The sequence below is a fragment of the Lampris incognitus genome, chromosome 11, assembly GCF_029633865.1.
Source record: "Lampris incognitus isolate fLamInc1 chromosome 11, fLamInc1.hap2, whole genome shotgun sequence".
NCBI lineage: Eukaryota > Metazoa > Chordata > Actinopteri > Lampriformes > Lampridae > Lampris > Lampris incognitus.
Window position 1 is genome coordinate 11,065,804 of NC_079221.1, and position 21,459 is coordinate 11,087,262.

The 21,459-nt window shown below is 45.1% G+C and overlaps 1 protein-coding gene and 1 long non-coding RNA gene across 3 annotated transcripts in view; both read left to right on the plus strand.

Annotated features, from left to right (window-relative positions):
• uxs1 (UDP-glucuronate decarboxylase 1) overlaps window positions 1-21,459 on the plus strand; it is a 109,130-nt gene that overhangs the window by 75,966 nt on the left and 11,705 nt on the right. For both annotated transcript variants that reach the window (XM_056289404.1, XM_056289405.1), the window contains 2 exons: window positions 1,131-1,250; window positions 2,628-2,671. In XM_056289404.1, coding sequence (XP_056145379.1) covers window positions 1,131-1,250; window positions 2,628-2,671 — 164 coding nt within the window. The remainder of the gene's footprint in view (window positions 1-1,130; window positions 1,251-2,627; window positions 2,672-21,459) is intronic.
• On the plus strand, window positions 12,177-17,409 carry LOC130120712 (uncharacterized). Its single transcript, XR_008811003.1, has 3 exons — window positions 12,177-12,416; window positions 12,679-12,924; window positions 17,329-17,409. It is a non-coding gene; the product is annotated as an uncharacterized LOC130120712 (long non-coding RNA).

Genomic DNA, 21,459 nt, shown 5'->3' on the forward strand with positions numbered 1-21,459 from the left:
GTTTGAGCCAATAGATCCAAATCGACTGGCACTTCTACTATTAATTCAGCTATGAAATATTTAGTGACATTCCTATGGGCTGGTTTTAGGTTAGTGAAGATGGAATATGATGGAATATTGACAGAATAATTTAAATATTTAAATTTAGGATAGTTTATGCAACTTTGGTTTAGCTCTCTTAGGTCTTGATGGCTGCTGGGCTTCACAATCTGATTGTTCTTGGATCAAACACTGATTAATCTCTTGCAACTTTGCTAAATGTTCTATGGAAACTTGGACTGGTCATCTGCTTGTATGTCAAATAATTGTTCAGCTAGTACAGTGAATATTTGCTAATGTAGTAAAGTTTTAAAGTGGACTTAATCACATATATGGTCTTTTGTCACCCTGTGTTTTGCCTGAAGACAAAAATAGTGAATAGTAAAAATATTTGCATCGTCAAGGGAAAAACTGATATTTTTGTAGAGCCTGTTAGAGATTTGCTTTGTGCTGCCTGTCAAAACAATACCAGATGGCACAACAATGAGCGGATTATTGTTTTTGCTGTTTATAAAAAGTATTTTCTTTCTCAGTAACACATTGTTATGAGCCATCATCTAATGAAATATGATGTGAGGGCTTTGAGCAGGATCCAAATCATGTATGGTTAAAAGAAAGTTCAGTCTTTCACTGTGCTGCTAAACACTTGTACTGTCTTGACAGATTTTGTGATAAAGATCATGTTTATGTTTATGGATGGGGCCCATACTTTGCTTTGCTTAGTATGGGCCCCCTTCCACTAGGGGGCCCCTTCTTGAGGTGTCCCTTTTCACACCATTTTGTGTATTATATATGTATAAATTGTATTTTTTCATATTTGTGTAAAATAAAGTTTCAGTTTCAGTTCAAAGAATGCCAAAAAAGACTTCTTAAAGGGCATTCTCTTATCAGCGCTGACGTTTCAATACATACGGCCCTCCTCGTCAAAGCTGTTAAATTTGGCATTACTGCAACTGATTCTTCCTGTGAGATTAGTCCTCTTTTTCATGGTAAACTAAGGGTAAAGGGTATTTTGTTTTTTAGTTATTGTGTTACCTTTGATTATTATTTCAATCCAGGTATTCTGAATTTCCTGTTGTGTTTGCCCACAGGAAGGCGTCGAGGTGAGGGTGGCACGAATCTTCAACACATTTGGCTCTCGAATGCACATGAACGATGGGCGTGTGGTCAGCAACTTCATCCTGCAGGCTCTACAGGGAGAACCCCTCACTGTACTAATACATCTACTGATATATATATATATATATCTTCCATTGATAGTTTGCTTTTTACTTGGTTATTACATTAATGAAGAAGATTTTTATTCGCAACTCTTTGTGGTTTTTTTTGGAGCATTCATGTTTTATCCAGTTAGGTATTTCAATTTATTTAACTTAACTGAGCATTCATTGTGATGATATCTGGTCTAGAGTGATGTAGATGAAGGTGTAGGTCCTGTTCATGTGTACATACGTCATGCGTCTCTGCTGCTGTGCAGGCTCCGATGGTCTTGTTTTGTGTGTTAGTAGGCTGCTGCCCCTGTTCTCATTTTGTACCCACGGCCTTCAAAGTCATGTACTTTTAGGGGTGCACGATAGCGATCAGGATGTCACTAGGTTAGAATTTCAGATAGAGGGGCGGTCTATTCCGTTGCTTACCAACACGGGGATCGCCGGATCAAATCCCCGTGTTACCTCCGGCTTGGTCGGGCGTCCTTACAGACACAATTGGGCGTGTCTGCAGGTGGGAAGCTGGATGTGGACATGTAACCTAGTCGCTGCACTAGCGCCTCCTCTGGTCGGTCGGGGTGCCTGCTTGGGGGGGGGGGCACTGGGGCTAATAGCGTGATCCTCCCACGCACTACGTCCCCCTGGTGAAATTCCTCCCTGTCAGGTGAAAAGAAGCGGCTGGCGACTCCACATGTATGGGAGGAGGCATGTGGTAGTCTGCAGCCCTCCCCGGATCGGCAGAGGGGGTGGAGCAGCGACAGGGACGACTCAGAAGAGTGGGGTAATTGGCCGGATACAATTGGGGAGGAAAACGGAGAAGAAAAAAAAAATTTCAGATAGCTTTGTCGCATTTGTATGGGCACTCAAAAATCAAACCAGTTTCTCTTCTGAAGATCGTCTGTTTATCATTGAGTCATGCTAGCGAGCCTTTAACAGATGACTTTCGAATTAGCAGAATCCCTCTGAAAAGACCTGAACCTGCTCCTCATGGCATCACAAAGCCTCAGGATGCTTAGCATTTAAACCTTTAAAGATGGTTTGCTTGCTTTAAGCATGTGCTGGGGGTTTGATGTGCGCCACCACATGGGTAAACACATTGCCGTTGAGGACCAAGGATATAGATGGAGGTATTCCATAACAACCAAGTTTTGGACCAACTGATCCCACAAAGGAATTCTACCATTTTGATTAAAGGTCACTTCAGCTGGTGTGGTATTTTGACAGCAATGAAAAGCTACACACACGTAAGCTGAATAGCTGGCCTTTAGATTAATGTATTAAGAGATAGACCGGCTTTTTGTCAATGTTGTCCCTTTGTGCTAACAGTGAATGACAATGCAGAGATTGGTGATCTACTTCTTCTTCTTCTTCTTCTTGTAGGTGTATGGTACAGGATCACAGACAAGAGCCTTTCAGTATGTGAGGTAAGTCTTGGAGCTAGCCACAACATCGATACAAAAACCATATGTGATCTGAGACTAGATGTGTTGTGGGATTGTGGTTCTGGTAATATGGTGATGCAACTTTAATGTTGTCTTTCCATGGTCTTGAATGTTGCGTTACAGCAAAATGAGAAACATTTCTGAACTTATTTGACTGTTTCAGCTGAGTGAAATGAATGCTGATTGCCTCTACCAGCTTGGCGATTATAGCCACATTACTGATGATCGTTTATCTACATTCTGTTGTGTGTAAAACCTGATGAAAGCACCAATAGTCATCCCCACAGCACCAAAAGTCATCATCAGTCACAAATATTTTGATATTTGATTTTGTCAATCTTGGGCAGCACGGTGGTGCAGTGGTTAGCGCGGTTGCCTCACAGCAAGAAGATCCTGGGTTCGAGCCTCGGGGTTGTCCAACTTTGGGGGTTGTCTCAGGTCGTCCTCTGTGTGGCATTTGCACGTTTCCTCGTGTCTGTGTGGGTGTCCTGCGGGGGCTCCGGTTTCCTCCCATGGTCCAAAGACATGTAGGTCCAGTGAATCAGCCATACTAAATTGTCCCCTAGGTGTGTGTGTGTGTGTGTGTGTGTGTGTGTGTGTGTGTGTGTGTGTGTGTGTGTGTGTGTGTGTGTGTGTGTGTGTGTGTGTGTGTGTGTGTGTGTGTGTGTGTGTGTGTGTGTGTGTCCCCTGTGATGGCCTGGCAGCCTGTTCAGGGTGTCTCCCCGCCTGCCGCCCAATGACTGCTGGGATAGGCTCCAGCATCCCCGCGACCCCAATTGGGATAAGCGGCTTGGATAATGGATGGATGTTGTCAGTCTCACTGAGTAATTCCTGCTGCTTAAGCTAAATGAAACCTATACCTAACTAAGTAATGTACAAGGGGATTGTTGAAAACAGGCATGCATGTTGAACTCATAGCATTTACCTTTAGTGGATCCCCCCCCCCCGCCCCCTTCTGAGCCGGCTTGTGTGGGCTCAAGTTTGGAGAAATCCTCCACTGGTGTTTTGATGGGATTTGCAGCACTTTCTGCTGATTGGTTTCAAGGTATTTCAAAGGCGGGCTGCAGTTGGCTGTGTTGATTAGGAATGGCAGCAGTGTTTGCACACAGAGCTTGTTTATCGTCTTAATAACACTTGGCAGGATTTGAGGGCGACAGCTGATGGTCATGTTTACCTCAGTCCACGTGTGTTGAGCTCTGAGGGAACAAGAAAAGGGCAGTTAACAGATGTTAAATTCTCCGTGTGTACTTCCATTTGTCCGCATTGCACTCACAAAGACATCAGTGCAAAGGACTCACTGTGTGTGTGTGTGTGTGTGTGTGTGTGTGTGTGTGTGTGTGTGTTATAAGTACCAGCTGCAAGTTTTGTTTTGTTTTTTTGGATCCCCCCCCTTTTCTCCCCAATTGTATCTGCCCAATTACCCCACTCTTCCGAGCCATCCCGGTCTCTGCTTCACCCCCTCTGCCGATCCGGGGAGGGCTGCAGACTACCACATGCCTCCTCCGATACATGTGGAGTCGCTAGCTGCTGCATTTCACCTGACAGTGAGAAGTTTTGCCAGGGGGACGTAGCACATGGGAGGATCACACCACCCCCCCCCCCGAACAGGTGCCCCGACCGACCAGAGGAGGCACTAGTGCAGCGACCAGGACACGTACCCACATCTGGCTTCCCACCCGCAGACACGGCCAGTTGTGACTGAAGGGATACCCGACCAAGCCGGAGGCAACATGGGGGATTCGAACCTGGATCCCCATGTTGGTAGGCAACGGAATAGACCTCTACACCACCCGGATGCCCCAGCTGCAAGTTTTTATATTTGGATGCTTAGGCCAATGTTTCCCAACCCAGTCCTCAAGGAACCCCTATCCTGCAGATTTTCATTATAACCCTGCATAGGTAGCCCTGCTAGTACTTACTTAGCTCATCACCTCATAGTACTTAATTATGCAAGGTGTGCAAAATCTGACATAATTCATTGCTGATTGGTTGAATAACTACAAACAGGTAACTTGTGGTTCGAGGTTTACGGATGGTGGGATTGACAAAGACAAGGGCCAAGCAACTAGTGATGTATTGTTCGGTCTCAGCTTTGGCAGCTGTTCTATATGGAGAAGACACTGCTTTCTTTCTCTGTCCTTGAGTAGAAGCTGAAGGTTTTAGTTTTGTACATGCAAATTTTACTGCTAAGCTAACACATGATAGGACAAGTCTTAACATCATGCATCTGAAAAATTGTCCTTTCGTAATGTGGACATAAAATGTGGACATAAATAAATAATTCAAAGTGTGTGTGTGTGTGTGTGTGTGTGTGTGTGTGTGTGTGTGTGTGTGTGTGTGTGTGTGTGTGTGTGTGTGTGTGTGTGTGTGTGTGTTTTTGTGAGGTTGAATGTACATTGCTGTTTACCTCATATTTTCTTTGAAGGAGGGGCTCCTAGGAGCATTGCATGGCCAGACTGCTGCACATGTTTTATGCTTTAACTTGTATTGACGAGGGAAAGAAATGAGATTGAAGTGGATGAATGCAACACTTCATTTAATCCGCTTATCTTCCTGTGTGTGATGACTTTCTAGTAGACTGCTGCACCAAAAACACCTTGTTTCTCATGACTGGACGGTAGATCACATTGAAACCTGAGGACAAAGATGGTTTTTAGGATATTATTCCTCATTCTACACAAGGTGTTTCCTACCTGCAGCATGTCTGCGGAAATTTCTGTAGTGTTTGCGTTCCTTAATTCTGTCTATCCTGCCTCTCGAGTAGCCTCCATAAGAAACACAGCATCCTGACAGTAGTGATACAGTAGGGACCTAGACACGCTATGATGAGCTACATCCTCTGGCTTCATCAACAAAGACCACTTCAGAATATCACGGAAAATGGGAAATAAATCAAAAACTCGAGAGGAGTTGACGGGAGAGGATAAATTAGGCTATAAGTCTTCCAGGTCAAATGATGATCAACTCGCAGATTATTCATAAAAGCTTGTTTTAAAATAGTGACTTGTAGCAAGGTTCTAAACAAGCTTCATATAGACGGGGTTTTTTTTCTTTCTTTTTTTTTACAACTTGGTTTCATTTGGTGGCAAATTGCTCAGGTTAAGCACTTCATTACCACTGATGGTAAAACACCTTCCATGGTCACTCATTTTACTTCAAACGGGTCCCAATGAACAGAGAAGAATGATGAGGCTTTAATTTACCTTTTCTGCGGAAAGCTCCTCTTTTTAACAGATGGAGGACATCAAACCGCGATTGTTCCTGAGATGAAGCCGCTCGTACGCATCTCTGATCACTCCGCCCCACCTCCCGTGGCAGTGTGCACACAGCCCAAGACCAATATGTGTGGAGATGATAGACTGAGATAAACATCAGTCCAAACACTGAAATGATTTATAATGCTATTTGAACTTATTTATGTAGATTTCCCCATTAGGCGACGGCTTAAATAAGCCTAATTGACTTCAAAGAAGGTTGAATCAGTTCATCTGGATACGTCTGGATACAACGTTTACTGACAGATACATTTCATCACTCAGCTAAGTGACATCTTCAGTCTCAACTGACTGCAGGTATCCCCACCCTTATAAACAATACAGTTGCCTAATGACCAGTTTCATATGCAAATTGCCGTGAGTTACAATGGCCATGTGTACTATTCACAGAGGATTTGGGAATAGTTGCAATCACAGCATTGTGAGATGGTGACAAATGTACTCTTAGCCCCCCCCCCCCCCGGTTCAGGGATGGTCGTTCCCTCTTCACATAGACGGCCTCTGTGACTCCCCGTTCAAGCCAGCGTTCCTCCCTATCAAGGATGTGCACACCCTCATCCCTGAAAGAGTGGCCACTGGCCTGTAGATGGATGTAGATGGTGGAGTCCTGGCCTGACGTGTCAGCTCTCCTGTGCTAGGCCAGCCTCTTGAACTGACGATGTCACTTAGTTGAGTGATGAAACATATCTGCCAATAAACGTTGTGTCCAGATGAACTGATTCAACCTTCTTTGATTTTCTTACCTGGATTATTGAGCACGCATCAAGACATAATTGACTTCCTTCACAAGGAAGTGATTTTAATTAATCTTGCTTCGTTTTTCTTTGACCTTTTTGGTTTCCACCATTCTTTCTCGATGATGAAGGAGAGGGAAGTTGGGTGTGTGAATGAATTGACTTTGAAAGGTCCCACTGAGGATGTCAGGGTATTGAGCTTTATATTAGGATAAAGGTCATCGCATGCTACTCTTGCAGTGACCTGTTGAGTCCAATAAGCCAGCAGTGTTTGAGTCCATTGTTGTTATTATTGTCTACCCCTGTCTCCAGTCACGCCACATCCCCCCTCAACGCTGTTAGCATCCATCTTTAGGCCAGCTGCCACACAGTCCATCCAGCCCGACAGCAGACACAAAGTTTAACTTAACAGATGAATAGAAGAAGAGGCGCGAAAGTGTTTCAGAGAACCAGAGGCTCAGCTGAACAGGATCATGAGCCAGTCTGGCTCCATCCTGCCAGATATTGCCTTTTTGACATCCAAATAATTACCACCAAATCTCCACAGTTCGTCCCCATCCGCTGGTTTGTTGTATTTTGACAGACACAGCAGACAAAGGTAGAAGTCTTGCAGTGAGCATTGGCTATGGATTTATCTGAGGAAAACAAACCACTTATTTCCACTGCGTTCCCTCCAGGGCTTAATTTGTGCTGGATCCTGCCGGAACAGGATCCAGGACTTCCTAGATTGGGACCAGCACCTATTTGATTGGATCCGGCACCTCTTTTGTCACTATCAAAATCTGTAAAATAATTGTTGTGTAATATTTAATGTTATCTATTCTGTCATTCTTTTATTTCCCATTGAAGTTACTCATAAATTGCTTGTTTGTCTATTTTGGATGCATTTCATATGTGATTTAAAGAACAAAAATGAGACATCAGGTCACTCAGTGATGCCTTAAGCATGTACGTTTTGTGCACATCACGTGAGCTGATGTTACTGCAGTTTGAATTAGGATACTCTAAGCAACAAGGAGGGAACTTGGTAAAATGTCAAAAAGACAACCAAATTTGTTGAATTTCTTCAAACCAGTAGGTCAGTCAGACCCTAAGCAGGCCAAAGTTGTTTTGGCGGATCCACAGGGTGGCAATAAATGTGGAGGAACTCGATGGACAGACAGACAGACAGACAGACAGACAGACAGACAGAACACGTCACTTAGTTTGGTTTCTTGGCCTGCTTGCTTTTAATGGTTGTAAATACAACTTTCGGTCCTAATTCCATCTTCTACACACAAAGGAAATGACAGGAAGGGAAGGGGCAGTCAACGAGAGAGAGAGAGCTGCAAACCGTAAACAGTTGTTTCTACGCATGCTACCCCCCCCCGCAAATTGTTGAGTGATTATTGTGAGTGCTCTGATTAATGTAAATAGATCATGTTTTGCTTGTAAGGACACTTTTATTCAGTTTAAACAGATAGCTTGTTGTCCAATGTGCTGCAGGCACTATGGGTTACCCCTGACCCACCGGAGCAACACCCTCTCTGTGTTCCCCGACCTCCCGATTTATAAATTAAGCACCAGTTCCCTCCAGAACCTTTCGGTTGTATCAAGCCTCTGTTACCGTCTGTTCTTTTTGTGTTTCCGGCTCACATACACTGATACGCTGCATTTCAATGACAGACCTGACCTCCATCTAGTTAGCGGGGAAAAGATAAAGCATGCAAATATTTATTTTCTTAAATATGCATATTCTGTATCAACTTTTAGCTATGCACAGGTCCACAGATGTACCTGCTACTTCAACTTTTGCAGAATCAACCCGTGGAATAGACACGCACACCACAATGGCCAACTGCTTTATTTCACTTATATCTCCAGGTCATTTCTTAATTCTTCTTTCATTTTCACCCTGTGATACTGTATCCTTTTAAAAATGCTGATTTGTCAGTACTTTCAACTAGTCCTTATGGGTGTAAATGGGTGCATGCAATTGGCCTGCTTGCACGTAACGGGTTGAAGTGGATTGGCTCTGACTAGCCTACAGCACGCTCCTGTCTGGTGACTGTGTTATCAGGCAGAGGCCCAGCTAATTGTCCCATAGTAGGGTGTAGAAAATCTGATATTGAGAGCTGAATCCTGGCGACCCGGACCCTCTGGGCCACAGCACTGACCTGTGAGACTGGTCGGAAGGAGTAAGAAGCTTAAAGAGGACTCAGTGGGAATCCCTGCGCCCTCTGATGCCAGATTAGCCTCCGGTAGTCCATGCAGCCCGCTAGGAATTATGGGTCAGATCAGCGGCTCCTCTGCAGCCATCTTCATTCAGAGTAATTTGATTTTCCTCCTCTCTCCATCCCTCGGGACAACTTAACTGCCAATTTTAAAAGATGTGGGGAACGAGGAGAAAGAGAGAGAGTCATCATCTCAGGGCAGGAGGTTTTATTCCTGCTATTAATCTTTTGTAATAGAGTCTTTGTTGTAGACATTGTTCAGCTACATCACATTACATCTTGCTTTCCTTGTGTGCCAATTAATTAATGTCTGACTGGGCTGCTTTAAAATGGGTATTTACTTTTGACCAGTCAAAGATATTGAGCAACCAGTGAAGTGTGGGGGGATAGCCTACTCACACCAATCTGTCTGTGTGTGTGTATGTGTGTACGTGTGCATACGTGCCTTCCTCGCTGCGTTGTATGTCCTCCTGCCCTCAGAAATGCCTCAGTTCGGCAGATAATGGTGGAGATCGCGTTTCGAAAAGGGTCATACAGGGACCTGCTGACTCCCATGCTTCCCACAGATGTGTTGATTTGACTAGGGGTTTAACTGAACCCAAAAAAGCTCGTTCCATCTCGTTCCACAGATGTTCAGTTGGATGGAGACCTGGTGAGTGGACAGTAGGGCATTCACGACTGCTGCATTTTATAAGTCATCAGCTCCTCCCAAGAGGTAGTCGATTAATCGCGGGAGATATATCGCTTTTTTTCACCCAATAACAACAATCAATTCCCATCAAAAGATCTCAAATACAACACACAAAGGGTTAACTTATGTAGGTGGGACCAAACTGGGGGGAGATGAAATGGCATATATTTTTTTCCTACATTATGTAAATTAAACGGTATCGCCATCAAGAAGCATTCAATTTTCTTGAAGTTAATTTTAATGTGGGGGGGAAAAACAAAGATTAGCAGAGCAGCTAGCAGCTAATGAGGAGTTTGACATAACGTGCTGTCTGTGCCCTCAGTCAGGGGCACAGACAGGAGTATTAACCCCAACATGCATGTCTTTTTTGATGGTGGGGGAAACCGGAGCACCCGGAGAAAACCCACCGCAGACGGAGAACAACGCGAGCTCCACACAGAGGACGATCTGGGATGACCCCAAGGTTGGACAACCCCTGGGTTCGAACCCAGGACCTTCTTGCTGTGAGGCGACAGCGCTAACCACTGCACCACGGTGCCGCCCAAGTTGAGGATAACGGTATAAAATACAGCTGCGGTTTGTTTCCCACATTATAAGAAATGTTACGGGAGGTGAATGAGTCTTGCCGAGCACAATTTAAGTTATGTACTTATGTACGCAGCTTACGGTTTTATCTGCTCTGGTGAAGTATTTCCACACCGTTGATTGTAGTTGATCAACAGCCATGTTTGGCGGCATGTCTCCTGCTTTAGCGCCCCACACTGTAGAGTGTTAGTCACGCATGACAACCATGACTTGTAAACAACAACTACCCACAGCGCCCCCAGCTGCTGCTGTAGATGCATTGCCACTGCTTTATTACTGCCCAGTGTTAAAACCACAGATGAGCAATTAGTCTACAACTATGCACAGTGTTGACTCATGGTTTGTCAGGGGTCTGTGAAACCCCTGGTGGACAGTCCCACCGCTGAATTCAGTACCGTGTTTACAGAAACTGTTCTCGTACAGTCTCAGACTTGTGGCATGAGAAATTATCCCACCAAAAAAGAAAATCCATTTGCACGTGACTGCTCCAATATCCCATGGCATTTGCCGCCGCGCCACATTTATCAAGGGTTCCGATATGTGTCATGAACCTCCCACCACACACACACACACACACACACACACACACACACACACACACACCAGCGTACCCCCACCAGGCTGCTGTGTTGACACAACACAGTGGACGCATGGACCGGGAGTTAATCCATCTCCTCCCATCAGCATGAGACAGCAGGAACTGGAATCCATCACAGCAGAGCATTTTTCCAGTCCTCCTGTGTTTAATGTTTTTGTTCCTTACCCCATTTTAGCCAACGTTTTTTTTTTTTCTGCTGAAAGACGTGGAACCCTTTAAGGTCGTTTTCTGTTGTGGCCCTTTTGCGTCAAGGCGTGATGATTTCTCAGTTATTTTTATTGATTTTCGGGTTTTCCGGTCATTGTACTTGACTCTCAGTCGGAGAGTTGTGGACAGATGTTCTTTACAGTTCGCGTCAGCCTCCCCCTGACAATTTCACCTGTGGGCACGTTGGGTGGTGGACCATTACAGATACACAGCGAGCATGGGAGTTGGAGCATGGGAGACCCAGTACCGTTGCATTTCTTGACACAGTTGGACTGACACACCTGCAATCAAAGGTACTCGGCTTTTGTCTCACCCCGCCTCCTATACGTACACAACCCATGTCCCGGTCGTCTTAGAAGTCCCTCTTCAGCTTGTCTTCTTATCTACCATCTGTACTGGCTGAGGTGGATTTAAGTCAAGTTCATTTGAACTGTAAAGGCCTAAATCACAGTTGCAGTCTCAAAGGGCTTTACCTTAACGAGGTGAGAAACCGGTACATATAGATACCCTCGATTCAGATGAGAGAAAACACCGCAGGAGGAAAAGTTTTTTACAGAAAACAGTGGGAGAACCCTGAGGAGCAGCATCGGAGGAGGGATTCCTCTTAAGGTGTGAATCAGGTGCCGAGCGGGCAAGGTAGACAATATGGTAACACGTTTAACAGTCAAAATCAATGAGGAACCTTAACTTTCACCTTGTTTCCCCTGCTCAAGAGTCAAGAAACTTAAATGCCACGCAACCAGGTTGGTAGTATTTGTTGAGAGTACAGCATGGTCGCTCCATGTTGCCATGCCCAACTTCCCAACATGAATTCATACAGTAATGCTCAGTCGGTTGCAAGGAAGGGGCGGGTATCTAATGCCTTGTTCAGACTGCCAGCCCAAATCCAGTTTTTGGCGTATTGAGATTGTGTCCAGATTGATTTTAGAAAGTCTGGACAGCAAAAAAAAACACAAAAAAAACACATGAAATGCAATTTTTGCAAATTGGATCTAAACCACTTTTGGAGGTGGTTTGAAATGCGATTCCAAACAGATGCATCCCAGTCCGGACGCTCTGGCCGCCCAAATCGGATTTCAGACCGTCTTTTGCGTCACTCGCAACATGACACACGACGACGACGTCAAATCCAGAATGATGGAAGTGGAGCCCGCCGTGACTGCAGCACGGAACATCGCAACCTATACCAGCCTCCTCCATCGCTGAGGTTGTCAGGGGGACAGAGGAGTTCTGCACCGCAACTTGAAGACGAGATTGTTTGGAGGGCGAGATGATGGATCTCCATTTCTCATGCTTCCACTGTGGTAAACCACGTCTATACTGACCGTCTGTACCGGCTCCGTCTTGTCCGCGTATTTGAAGGCATTGAGCAGCAAGGACGCAGCCAAACTTTCTGTGCAGTGTGCCATTTTCCCTTGACGTGTGTGAGTATTCCTGATCTATTTTTCCATCCAAACTGATGCAACAAGTCATTCATAATTTTATACTGAACCTGATGGTGAAGTAAGCTATTTCATATTATAGCCTACAGAGCCATCAGCTGCTGCTTACAAAAGCAGTTTGTCTGTCATAGCTATAAGAATATGTTTACCATAGCCTTGTTTTGTTTTGTTTTTGCAGTAGTCTCCATTTTAGGAAGCCTGCTGTTAAATACATTAATTTGCCGATTTTGTGTGTCATGGACAGCGCCAGCTGTAAACAGAAGAAGAGGAGCGCTCGCTCTGTTGCTACTACTGTGTAGAATCTGAAGATGAAGAGCAAGATGGTGGGTCCACCCTGTCAATCACAGGAGGCGAACGCATGTGAATTTATACCACCGGGTGTCAGAGCTACAACTGGACAATGAGCGCCGCCATCCCGGTACTTTGGTACAAGTGCCTGGCAAATGGATAATTATCGGCAGACAACTCCAAGGCTTACTGTTGCCGTCAGGTAAGAGGATATCCTAGGCATGTATTCTGTTTATTTTCATCTCCCAATAACGGTGAAATATAGGAACATTAATCCAAATAATCTCACTTTGCTTGTTTAAAATCACACAAATAAGCATAGGTAAGTTATTTGGTTCACAACCAAAAAAGACTTTTATTTGTAAAGATATAAAATTCAAACCAAATGTAAAACAGCCCTTAATTTTTTTTAAATGTAGCAAACAAATTGAGGGCATCATAAACACATGGGGTAACTATGTACGTGGCAAAATGTATGTCAAAGGGCACTACACAAAGTTAAAAATTATTAGGCACAGCCTTTATAATTTCCCCATAGTCTGTGTTTAAGTCCCATATGTCTCAGTCAGGCTCACTTGGCTCTAGCAGTTGCCTTGTCAGAGGTCTTATTGGAGCAGATGGGTAACTGAGAGACGAGGTACTGGGAATTGGATGGAAATGATACTCTTGCCAGTGCTGTGGTGGTGGTGGTGGTGGTGGTGGGTGAGAGGCAGCAACTTGGGCAAGGGTGGAGGAGGATGGCTCAGTTTCATCCAGTGAATTTAAAATCCTGATTTTGGCCTCCTTTTTACCCTTTCAGTTTAGCTGGTTTAATATTGGCACCAAACTTAGGGCAAAGTGGTACATTTCTTCGTCATCGGTTGGCACAGACTGTTTGGATGGTGGTTCTGGTGGCCTTTGCTCCACACTATCCAGTGCCCTCTACTGTACTGTGCTGAACCTGCTGTGCAGAGGTGGAAGGAGTTTGGCTTGAGGGCCTTGATGTTGTTGCTAGGTGGGTTTCGCTTGACACCCTGGGGATTCACAACAGGTGCTGTGGTGGCCTGCTGCTCCTGGGTGTCCATGAGTGGAGCTGAGGTGGCCCGCTCCAGCCCAAATGGTCAAACTGTTGATGCAGATTATCTGCTTTCCTCATTGACACCTTGTTGCTCACTGGGGTCTGGAGAGTCTTTGAATGAGATGCTTGGCTGCAGGTTGCTTTTAGAGCTAAAACAAAATATTTATGATTATTACCAATATATGCATACATAGAGAGAAAGAGACAGAGAGAGAGAGAGGTGTGTTTATACATTTGGTTATGTTATATTCTATATCGTACTGAATTATGATTAAAAATATTTTTGTTGCAACACATAAAGAAGATGTTTACCTTCTTGGCTAGATATAAGGCAGCCGGAAAGCCATCACCTGGGTGTATTTCCACTGTTTCTGTATGTCTTCCCCTGACCCCTGAAAACTCCCGCAGTGAATAAAATGGCTTGGAGCCATAAACTGCAAGCCATTATATTCACTGCGGGAGTTTTCATCCTTCATCCTGGTTGGTGTTTACATCCCACCCCAGGCCAGTGTGAATGGCACACTGTAAACCCTGGCCAACCAGATTAACGGCTTGGAACAAAAACTCACTTTTCATAATGCTTGGAGACTTTAACAGAGCAAAACTATACCACGAACTACCAAAATACAGACAGCATATTAATTGTCCCACCAGGGAAAATGATACACTGGAAAACTGCTACACAATTCTTAAAGATGCATACTACTCTGTCCCCTAGGCAGCATCTTATTCCAACCTGTAGGCAGAAACTCAAATTGGCAAAGCCTGTGGTTAAAACAGAAGAAATGGACCAGCAAATCAAAACAGGAACTGCAAGACTGTTTTGACTGCATGCAATGGAGTGTATTTGAAGCTGCAACTGGCAACCTGGATGAACTAACTTACACTGTGACATCTTACTTTAGTTTTTGTGAAGACGTGTGTGTGCCTACCAAGACTTTCTGCACATACAACAACAACAAGCCTTGGTTCACAGCCAAACTAAGACCACTTCGGCAGACCAAGCAGGATGCCTACAGCAGTGGGGATAGAGCCCTGTACAAGCGGGCCAGAAATTCACTGACAAAGGAGATCAGAGTGGCTAAAAGAAGCTACACTGAAAAGCTGAAAAACAGCTTTGTGTAGCTTGGCTACGACCCTGCGTCAATGTGGAGGGACCTGCAAGACATCACAAACTGCAGAGGACCATCCCCCCATGCTGAGGCAAACAAAGACCTGGCTGACACCTGAATGTCTTCTAATGCAGATTTGAGAAAGACATCACATCCCTCACCCTCTCCAGTCCAATGACAACAACCCCATCACATCTCTGAGAGCCCCCCCCCACCACCATTACTCAGGCTGCACTCAAGATACGTGTAGAGAATGTGAGCCAGCTTTTCCAGAGACAGAAGACCAAGAAAGCACCGGATCCAGATGGGGTCCCCCCATTCTGTTTTAAAGCCTGTGCTTACCTACTGGCTCCAACCTTCAGGCAGATCTTCAACAGATCCCTGGAGCTGTGTGAAGTCCCCTCCTGCTTTAGACGCTCCACCATCATCCCGGTCCTAAAGAAACCCTCCATCACAGGACTGAAATGACTACAGGCCTGTCGCTCTGATGTCTGTGGTCATGAAGACTTTCGAACGACTGGTGTTGTCCCACCTGAAAAACGTCACAGGACACCTGCTGGACCCCCTACAGTTTGCCTACTGGGCAAACAGGTCAGTGGATGATGCAGTCAACATGGGACTGTACTACATCCTGCAACACCTTGACTGCCCAGCAACATATGCAAGGATCCTGTTTGTAGACTTCAGCTTGGCGGTCCACACCATTATTCCAGAAATCCTTTCCTCCAAACTCTCCCAGTTTACTGTATCCCCCACCATCTGTCAGTGGATCACCAGCTTCCCGACAGGAAGGAAACAGCAGGTGAGGCTGGGGGAAGTCACTTCTAGTATACGGACAGTCAGCACTGGTGCTCCCCGGGGTTGTATCCTCTCCCCACTGCTCTTTTCCCTCTCCATCAATAACTGCACCTCCAGGGACCCAGCTGTTAAACTGCTGAAGTTTGCAGACAACACTACAGTCATCGGACTCATCCAGGATGGCAACGAGTCTGCATATCGGCGGGAGGTTGAGCGGCTGGTGCTCTGGTGTAGTCAGAACAACTTGGAGCTGAACATATTCAAGACTGTGGAGATGACAGTAGACTTTAGAAGACACCCCTCAGCACTGCTCTCTCTCACAATATTGAACAGCCCTGTGTCAACTGCGGGGAACCTCAAGTTTCTGGGAACTACCATTTTCAAAGACCTGGAGTGGGAGACCATCATCAACTCCATCCTCAAAAAGGCCAGGCAGAGGATGTTGTTTCTGCAGCAATTGAGGATATTTGGCCTGCCACAGGAGCTGTTGAGCCAGTTCTACACCACAGTCATTGACTCTTTGCTGTGCACATCCATCACGGTCTGTTTCAGAGCAGCAACAAGACCGGGATAGGAACAGACTGCAGCCAACAGTAAGGACAGCAGGAAAAAAAATCATAGGCACTCCCCTGCCCACCTTGCAAAACTTGTACACCTCTAGAGCCCAGAAACGGAGGGCAGACTCAGCACAGACACCCCCCCCCCACACACACACACACACATACACACCCAGGCCACAGTCTGTTTAAACTCCTACCCTCTGGCAATCGCTTCAGGGCAATGGGCACCAAAACCACCAGACATAGGAACAGTTTCCCCCCGCAGGTTAGCTCTCATGAATACTTTACAGCATGGTGCAGGAACAGACACTTATTATGTAAATATGATACTTTGTAAAGAGCCCCCTGTGGTCAAAATATCTCACCTACATATTTATGATGTGCACTACCTCTTTAAACCAGATGTGCAATACAAATGTATAATTGTAAATACACATACAACTGCTGTATACTGGTTACAAATTATTGCTGTTATTGTTGTGGTTGTAACATAGGTGTATAATATAGTATGTAGTTGTGAGGTGGATGGTAGATGAATATATTAAAGTGTATACCTCTGGTACATAAGGTAATATAGTGTAATATAGTGGTAGTATACAGCATTGTATATGGGTTGCGGAGTTGTGGTGTGGTATATGGTCTAGTGTATGGGCAATATAGTATATAAGCAATAATGTATGCTGTATGGTGATTACTCAACTATAACAAAACCCCGTATAGTAGCAACATACCTGTTGTGCATACATGCTTGCCTCCAATGTCCTGTTGTTCTATTTGTTTTTCTATTTTTTGTTTTTTGTCTCGTTTCTTTTTCCCCCTTTTTTGTGAGTGATGTCTGCAAGTGCTAGAAGCTGCTGTGAACCGGAGTCAGATTCTTTGTGTGCAAAGGCACACTTGTCCATTAAAGTTGATTCTGATTCTGATTCTGACCCACTTGGCAGGCTCTTTTTTCTTTTTTTTTTGCAGACAAGTGCATCTCCGAGACATTTCCATCTTATCTTGCAGTCATTTGCTGAAAATAAGCAAAAAAGTGTGAATACATACATAATTAACTTTTTCCCCTCTTTTTTTCTTTCTAGATTTATTGCTAAGGCGAGTCCTTTCTGAGTCTTGCTTTCAGCTATTGACTTGGTGTTGAGACTGTAGCAGACTTGGTACACCTGGTGTGTGAAGCTATAGAAACACTGATGATGGAGGGCTATCTACTACCCAAGCCAAAACAGGAGACATGGAGGAGTATTGCACAGAGGTTTTGGGAGAAATGTAATTTCCCAAATTGCCTTGGGGCACTGGATGGAAAACGTGCTGATCTAGGCACCACCACCTCTTTCAGGCAGCCAGTTTTCTCAACTAAAAGAAGACATCTTTGATTGTTCTTCTTGCTCTTGTTGATGCGGACTACCGATTCTTGGTGATCCAGATTGTAGACTTTGGGAGAACCAGTGATTTGGGGGTGGGGGGTGGGGGGGTATGCAATCCTTGGACATGGGGTAAAAACTTGATCCCTTCATGTGCCACCGAATTGCCCTTTGCCCGGTGCAGATAGACTTGATGATGTGCCATTCATCATAGTGGCAGATGCTGCTTTCCCACTGAAAACTTGGCTGATGAGACTGTACCCTGGCCACAACCTCACAAAAGAGAAGAGGATTTTGAACTACCAGTTGTCTCGGGCATGAATGGTAGTTGAGAATGCATTTGGCATCCTGGCATCAAGATGGAGGGTATTCTACCAAAGAATCAAGATGCAGCCTGACAGAGTGGACACAATGGTTATGGCTGCCTGCATCCATAACTTCTTGCTGACACCAAGTGACTCACAAAGACTATTAGATGAGGGACATCAGATGGGGATGTAGATGCATACTCTCAGAGACGGGGGGGGGGGGGGGCTCAAGGGCAGCCTTTGCTATAAGGGAGATCTTTTGTACCCTTTCTAACTCACCATAGGGCAGTGTGTCATGGCAGGACAGCGTGATACAACCAGTGGAATACACTGGCAAAGGGATTGATGACTGCTCTAAATATGTGAATAGGAATATATACACTCACCGGCCACTTTATTAGGCACACCTGTCCAACTGCTCGTTAACGCAAATTTCTAATCAGCCAATCACATGGCAGCAACTCAATGCATTTAGGCATGTAGACATGGTCAAGACGATCTGCTGCAGTTCAAACCGAGCATCAGAATGGGGAAGAAAGGTGATTTAAGTGACTTTGAACGTGGCATGGTTGTTGGTGCCAGACGGGCTAGTCTGAGTATTTCAGAAACTGCTGATCTACTGGGATTTTCACGCACAACCATCTCTAGGGTTTACAGAGAATGATCCGAAAAAGAGAAAATATCCAGTGAGTGGCAGTTCTGTGGGCGAAAATGCCTTGTTGATGCCAGAGGTCAGAGGAGAATGGCCAGACTGGTTCGAGCTGATAGAAAGGCAACAGTAACTCAAATAACCACTCATTACAACCGAGGTATGCAGAAGAGCATCTCTGAGTGCACAACACGTCGAACCTTGAGGCAGATGGGCTACAGCAGCAGAAGACCACACTGGGTGCCACTCCTGTCAGCTAAGAACAGGAAACTGAGGCTACAATGCGCACAGGCTCACCAAAATTGGACAATAGAAGATTGGAAAAACGTTGCCTGGTCTGATGAGTCTCGATTTCTGCTGCAACATTCAGATGGTAGGGTCAGAATTTGGCGTCCATGGATCCATCCTGCCTTGTATCAACGGTTCAGGCTGCTGGTGGTGGTGTAATGGTGTGGGGGATATTTTCTTGGCACACTTTGGGCCCCTTAGTACCAATTGAGCATCGTGTCAACGCCACAGCCTACCTGAGTATTGTTGCTGACCATGTCCATCCCTTTATGACCACAGTGTTCCCATCTTCTGATGGCTACTTCCAGCAGGATAACGCGCCATGTCATAAAGCTCGAATCATCTCAGACTGGTTTCTTGAACATGACAATGAGTTCATTGTACTCAAATGGCCTCCACAGTCACCAGATCTCAATCCAATAGAGCACCTTTGGGATGTGGTGGACCGGGAGATTCGCATCATGGATGTGCAGCCGACAAATCTGCAGCAACTGCGTGATGCTATCATGTCAATATGGACCAAACTCTCTGAGGAATGTTTCCAGTACCTTGTTGAATCTATGCCACGAAGGATTAAGGCAGTTCTGAAGGCAAAAGCGGGTCCAACCCGGTACTAGCAAGGTGTACCTAATAAAGTGGCCAGTGAGTGTATAAGTTGAGTGTTAAATTTTAAATGTGATTATTTTTCCTTCTGTAATAATCCGTATTGGTAACACTGTCATCATTTCATGTCTTCTGTTTTATTGTCATAATAAAATCATTCTGTGATTTGAGCTGAGTTATTATTATTATTGCTCAGCGTAAACAAATGGGCATTTACAAGGCTTGTACATTACTGCAAGTTTCTTTGCTTAACTGAGGGGCGACAAATAAATTATGTACGTGACATCCACAGAACCACGTACTGTAGAGGGAAAGGATTTCAGTAATTTCAATTCTTATTTGATAGCCTATGTGTAGGCCTACATATATTTTGTTTAATAAGTGCTTGATGGGCATCCGGGTAGTGTGGTGGTCTATTCCGTTGCCTACCAACACAGGGATCCCCGGTTCGAATCCCCGTGTTACCTCCAGCTTGGTCGGGCGTCCCTACAGACGCGATTGGCCGTGTCTGCGGGTGGGAAGCCGGATGTGGGTATGTGTCCTGGTCGCTGCACTAGCGACTGGGGGGAATAGCGTGATCCTCCCACGCGCTACGTCCCCCTGGTGAAACTCCTCACTGTCAGGTGAAAAGAAGCAGCTGGTGACTCCACATGTATGGGAGGAGGCACGTGGTAGTCTGCAGCCCTCCCCGGATCAGCAGAGGGGGGTGGAGCAGCGACTGGGACGGCTCAGAAGAGTGGGGTAATTGGCCAGATACAATTCGGGAGAAAAAAAGGGGGGGGATCCAAAAATAGACAGTGCTTGATTACAGGCATTGCCAGACAAGTTTAGAAGCTGACGTCTAACCAGCATGTAATTTATATCGTAAGAAGCTATAAAATTATAGCCTTTTGTAATCAAGCTGAGGCCGCGCCCTGTAAACAACTGTCCGGCTGCTAGTAGGCTAGCTGCTATTACGTAAAAATAACAACGTATTTCCATCACAAAGGTACTCGCCTGTTGCTTGCAGCACTGCTCCAGTGTCCTTCCATGCCTCGTCTTTCGTGGGGTTGTCTTCATTGAATGGGTTCTTCGGGTCGTACAACTCTTTTTACTTCTCTGCTTCGATAATTAGTTTCATGTCGTCTGTGGTGGATAAGCTTTGGGATTCTGTGCTTTCTTCCCCCACTTCCCTTCATTTGCATACCCATAGATCCTTGCGTTTGGGTTACTGCTTTCATATATAATAATATTAATTTCATACATAGCCAACGATTTATGTTTTTGCCTGCGGGTGCCCAAGTTATGAAGTGAATACCACCAAGGTGATGAGTGTCACAAAATCACTTCAATTGCTCGTGTTTTAGTAATTACCATGATGTAGGCTTACTAGGGTTAGGGTTAGGATTACCATGATGTAGGCTTACTAGGGGTAGGGTTAGGATTACCATGATGTAGGCTTACTAGGGGTAGGGTTAGGATTACCATGATGTAGGCTTACTAGGGGTAGGGTTAGGATTATCATGATGTCGCCTTACTAGGGTTAGGTTTAGGATTACCATGATATAGGTTTACTAGGGTTAGGGTTAGGATTACCATGATATAGGCTTACTAGGGTTAGGGTTAGGATTACCATGATATAGGCTTACTAGGGTTAGGGTTAAGATTACCATGATGTAGGCTTACTAGGGTTCGGGTTAGTATTAACATGATGTAGGCTTACAAGGGTTAGGGTTAGGATTACCATGCTGTAGGCTTACTAGGGGTAGGGTTAGGATTACCATGCTGTAGGCTTACTGGGCTGCTGTCGCCTGTTGGATGTAGACACAAACCGCAACGAAATACAACACTGTTCTGCTACAGATAATAACAGGGTACACCATACCAGTACAGAGTCTTGAGGGGGTTGTACTTACATACGCATTGGCCACAACTTAACACGACGTCACTCACGTGTCTAATACCACAACCGGTAGCAATATCTAAGCAAAAGGAAACCCTATACATATGGATACCATAACGCCG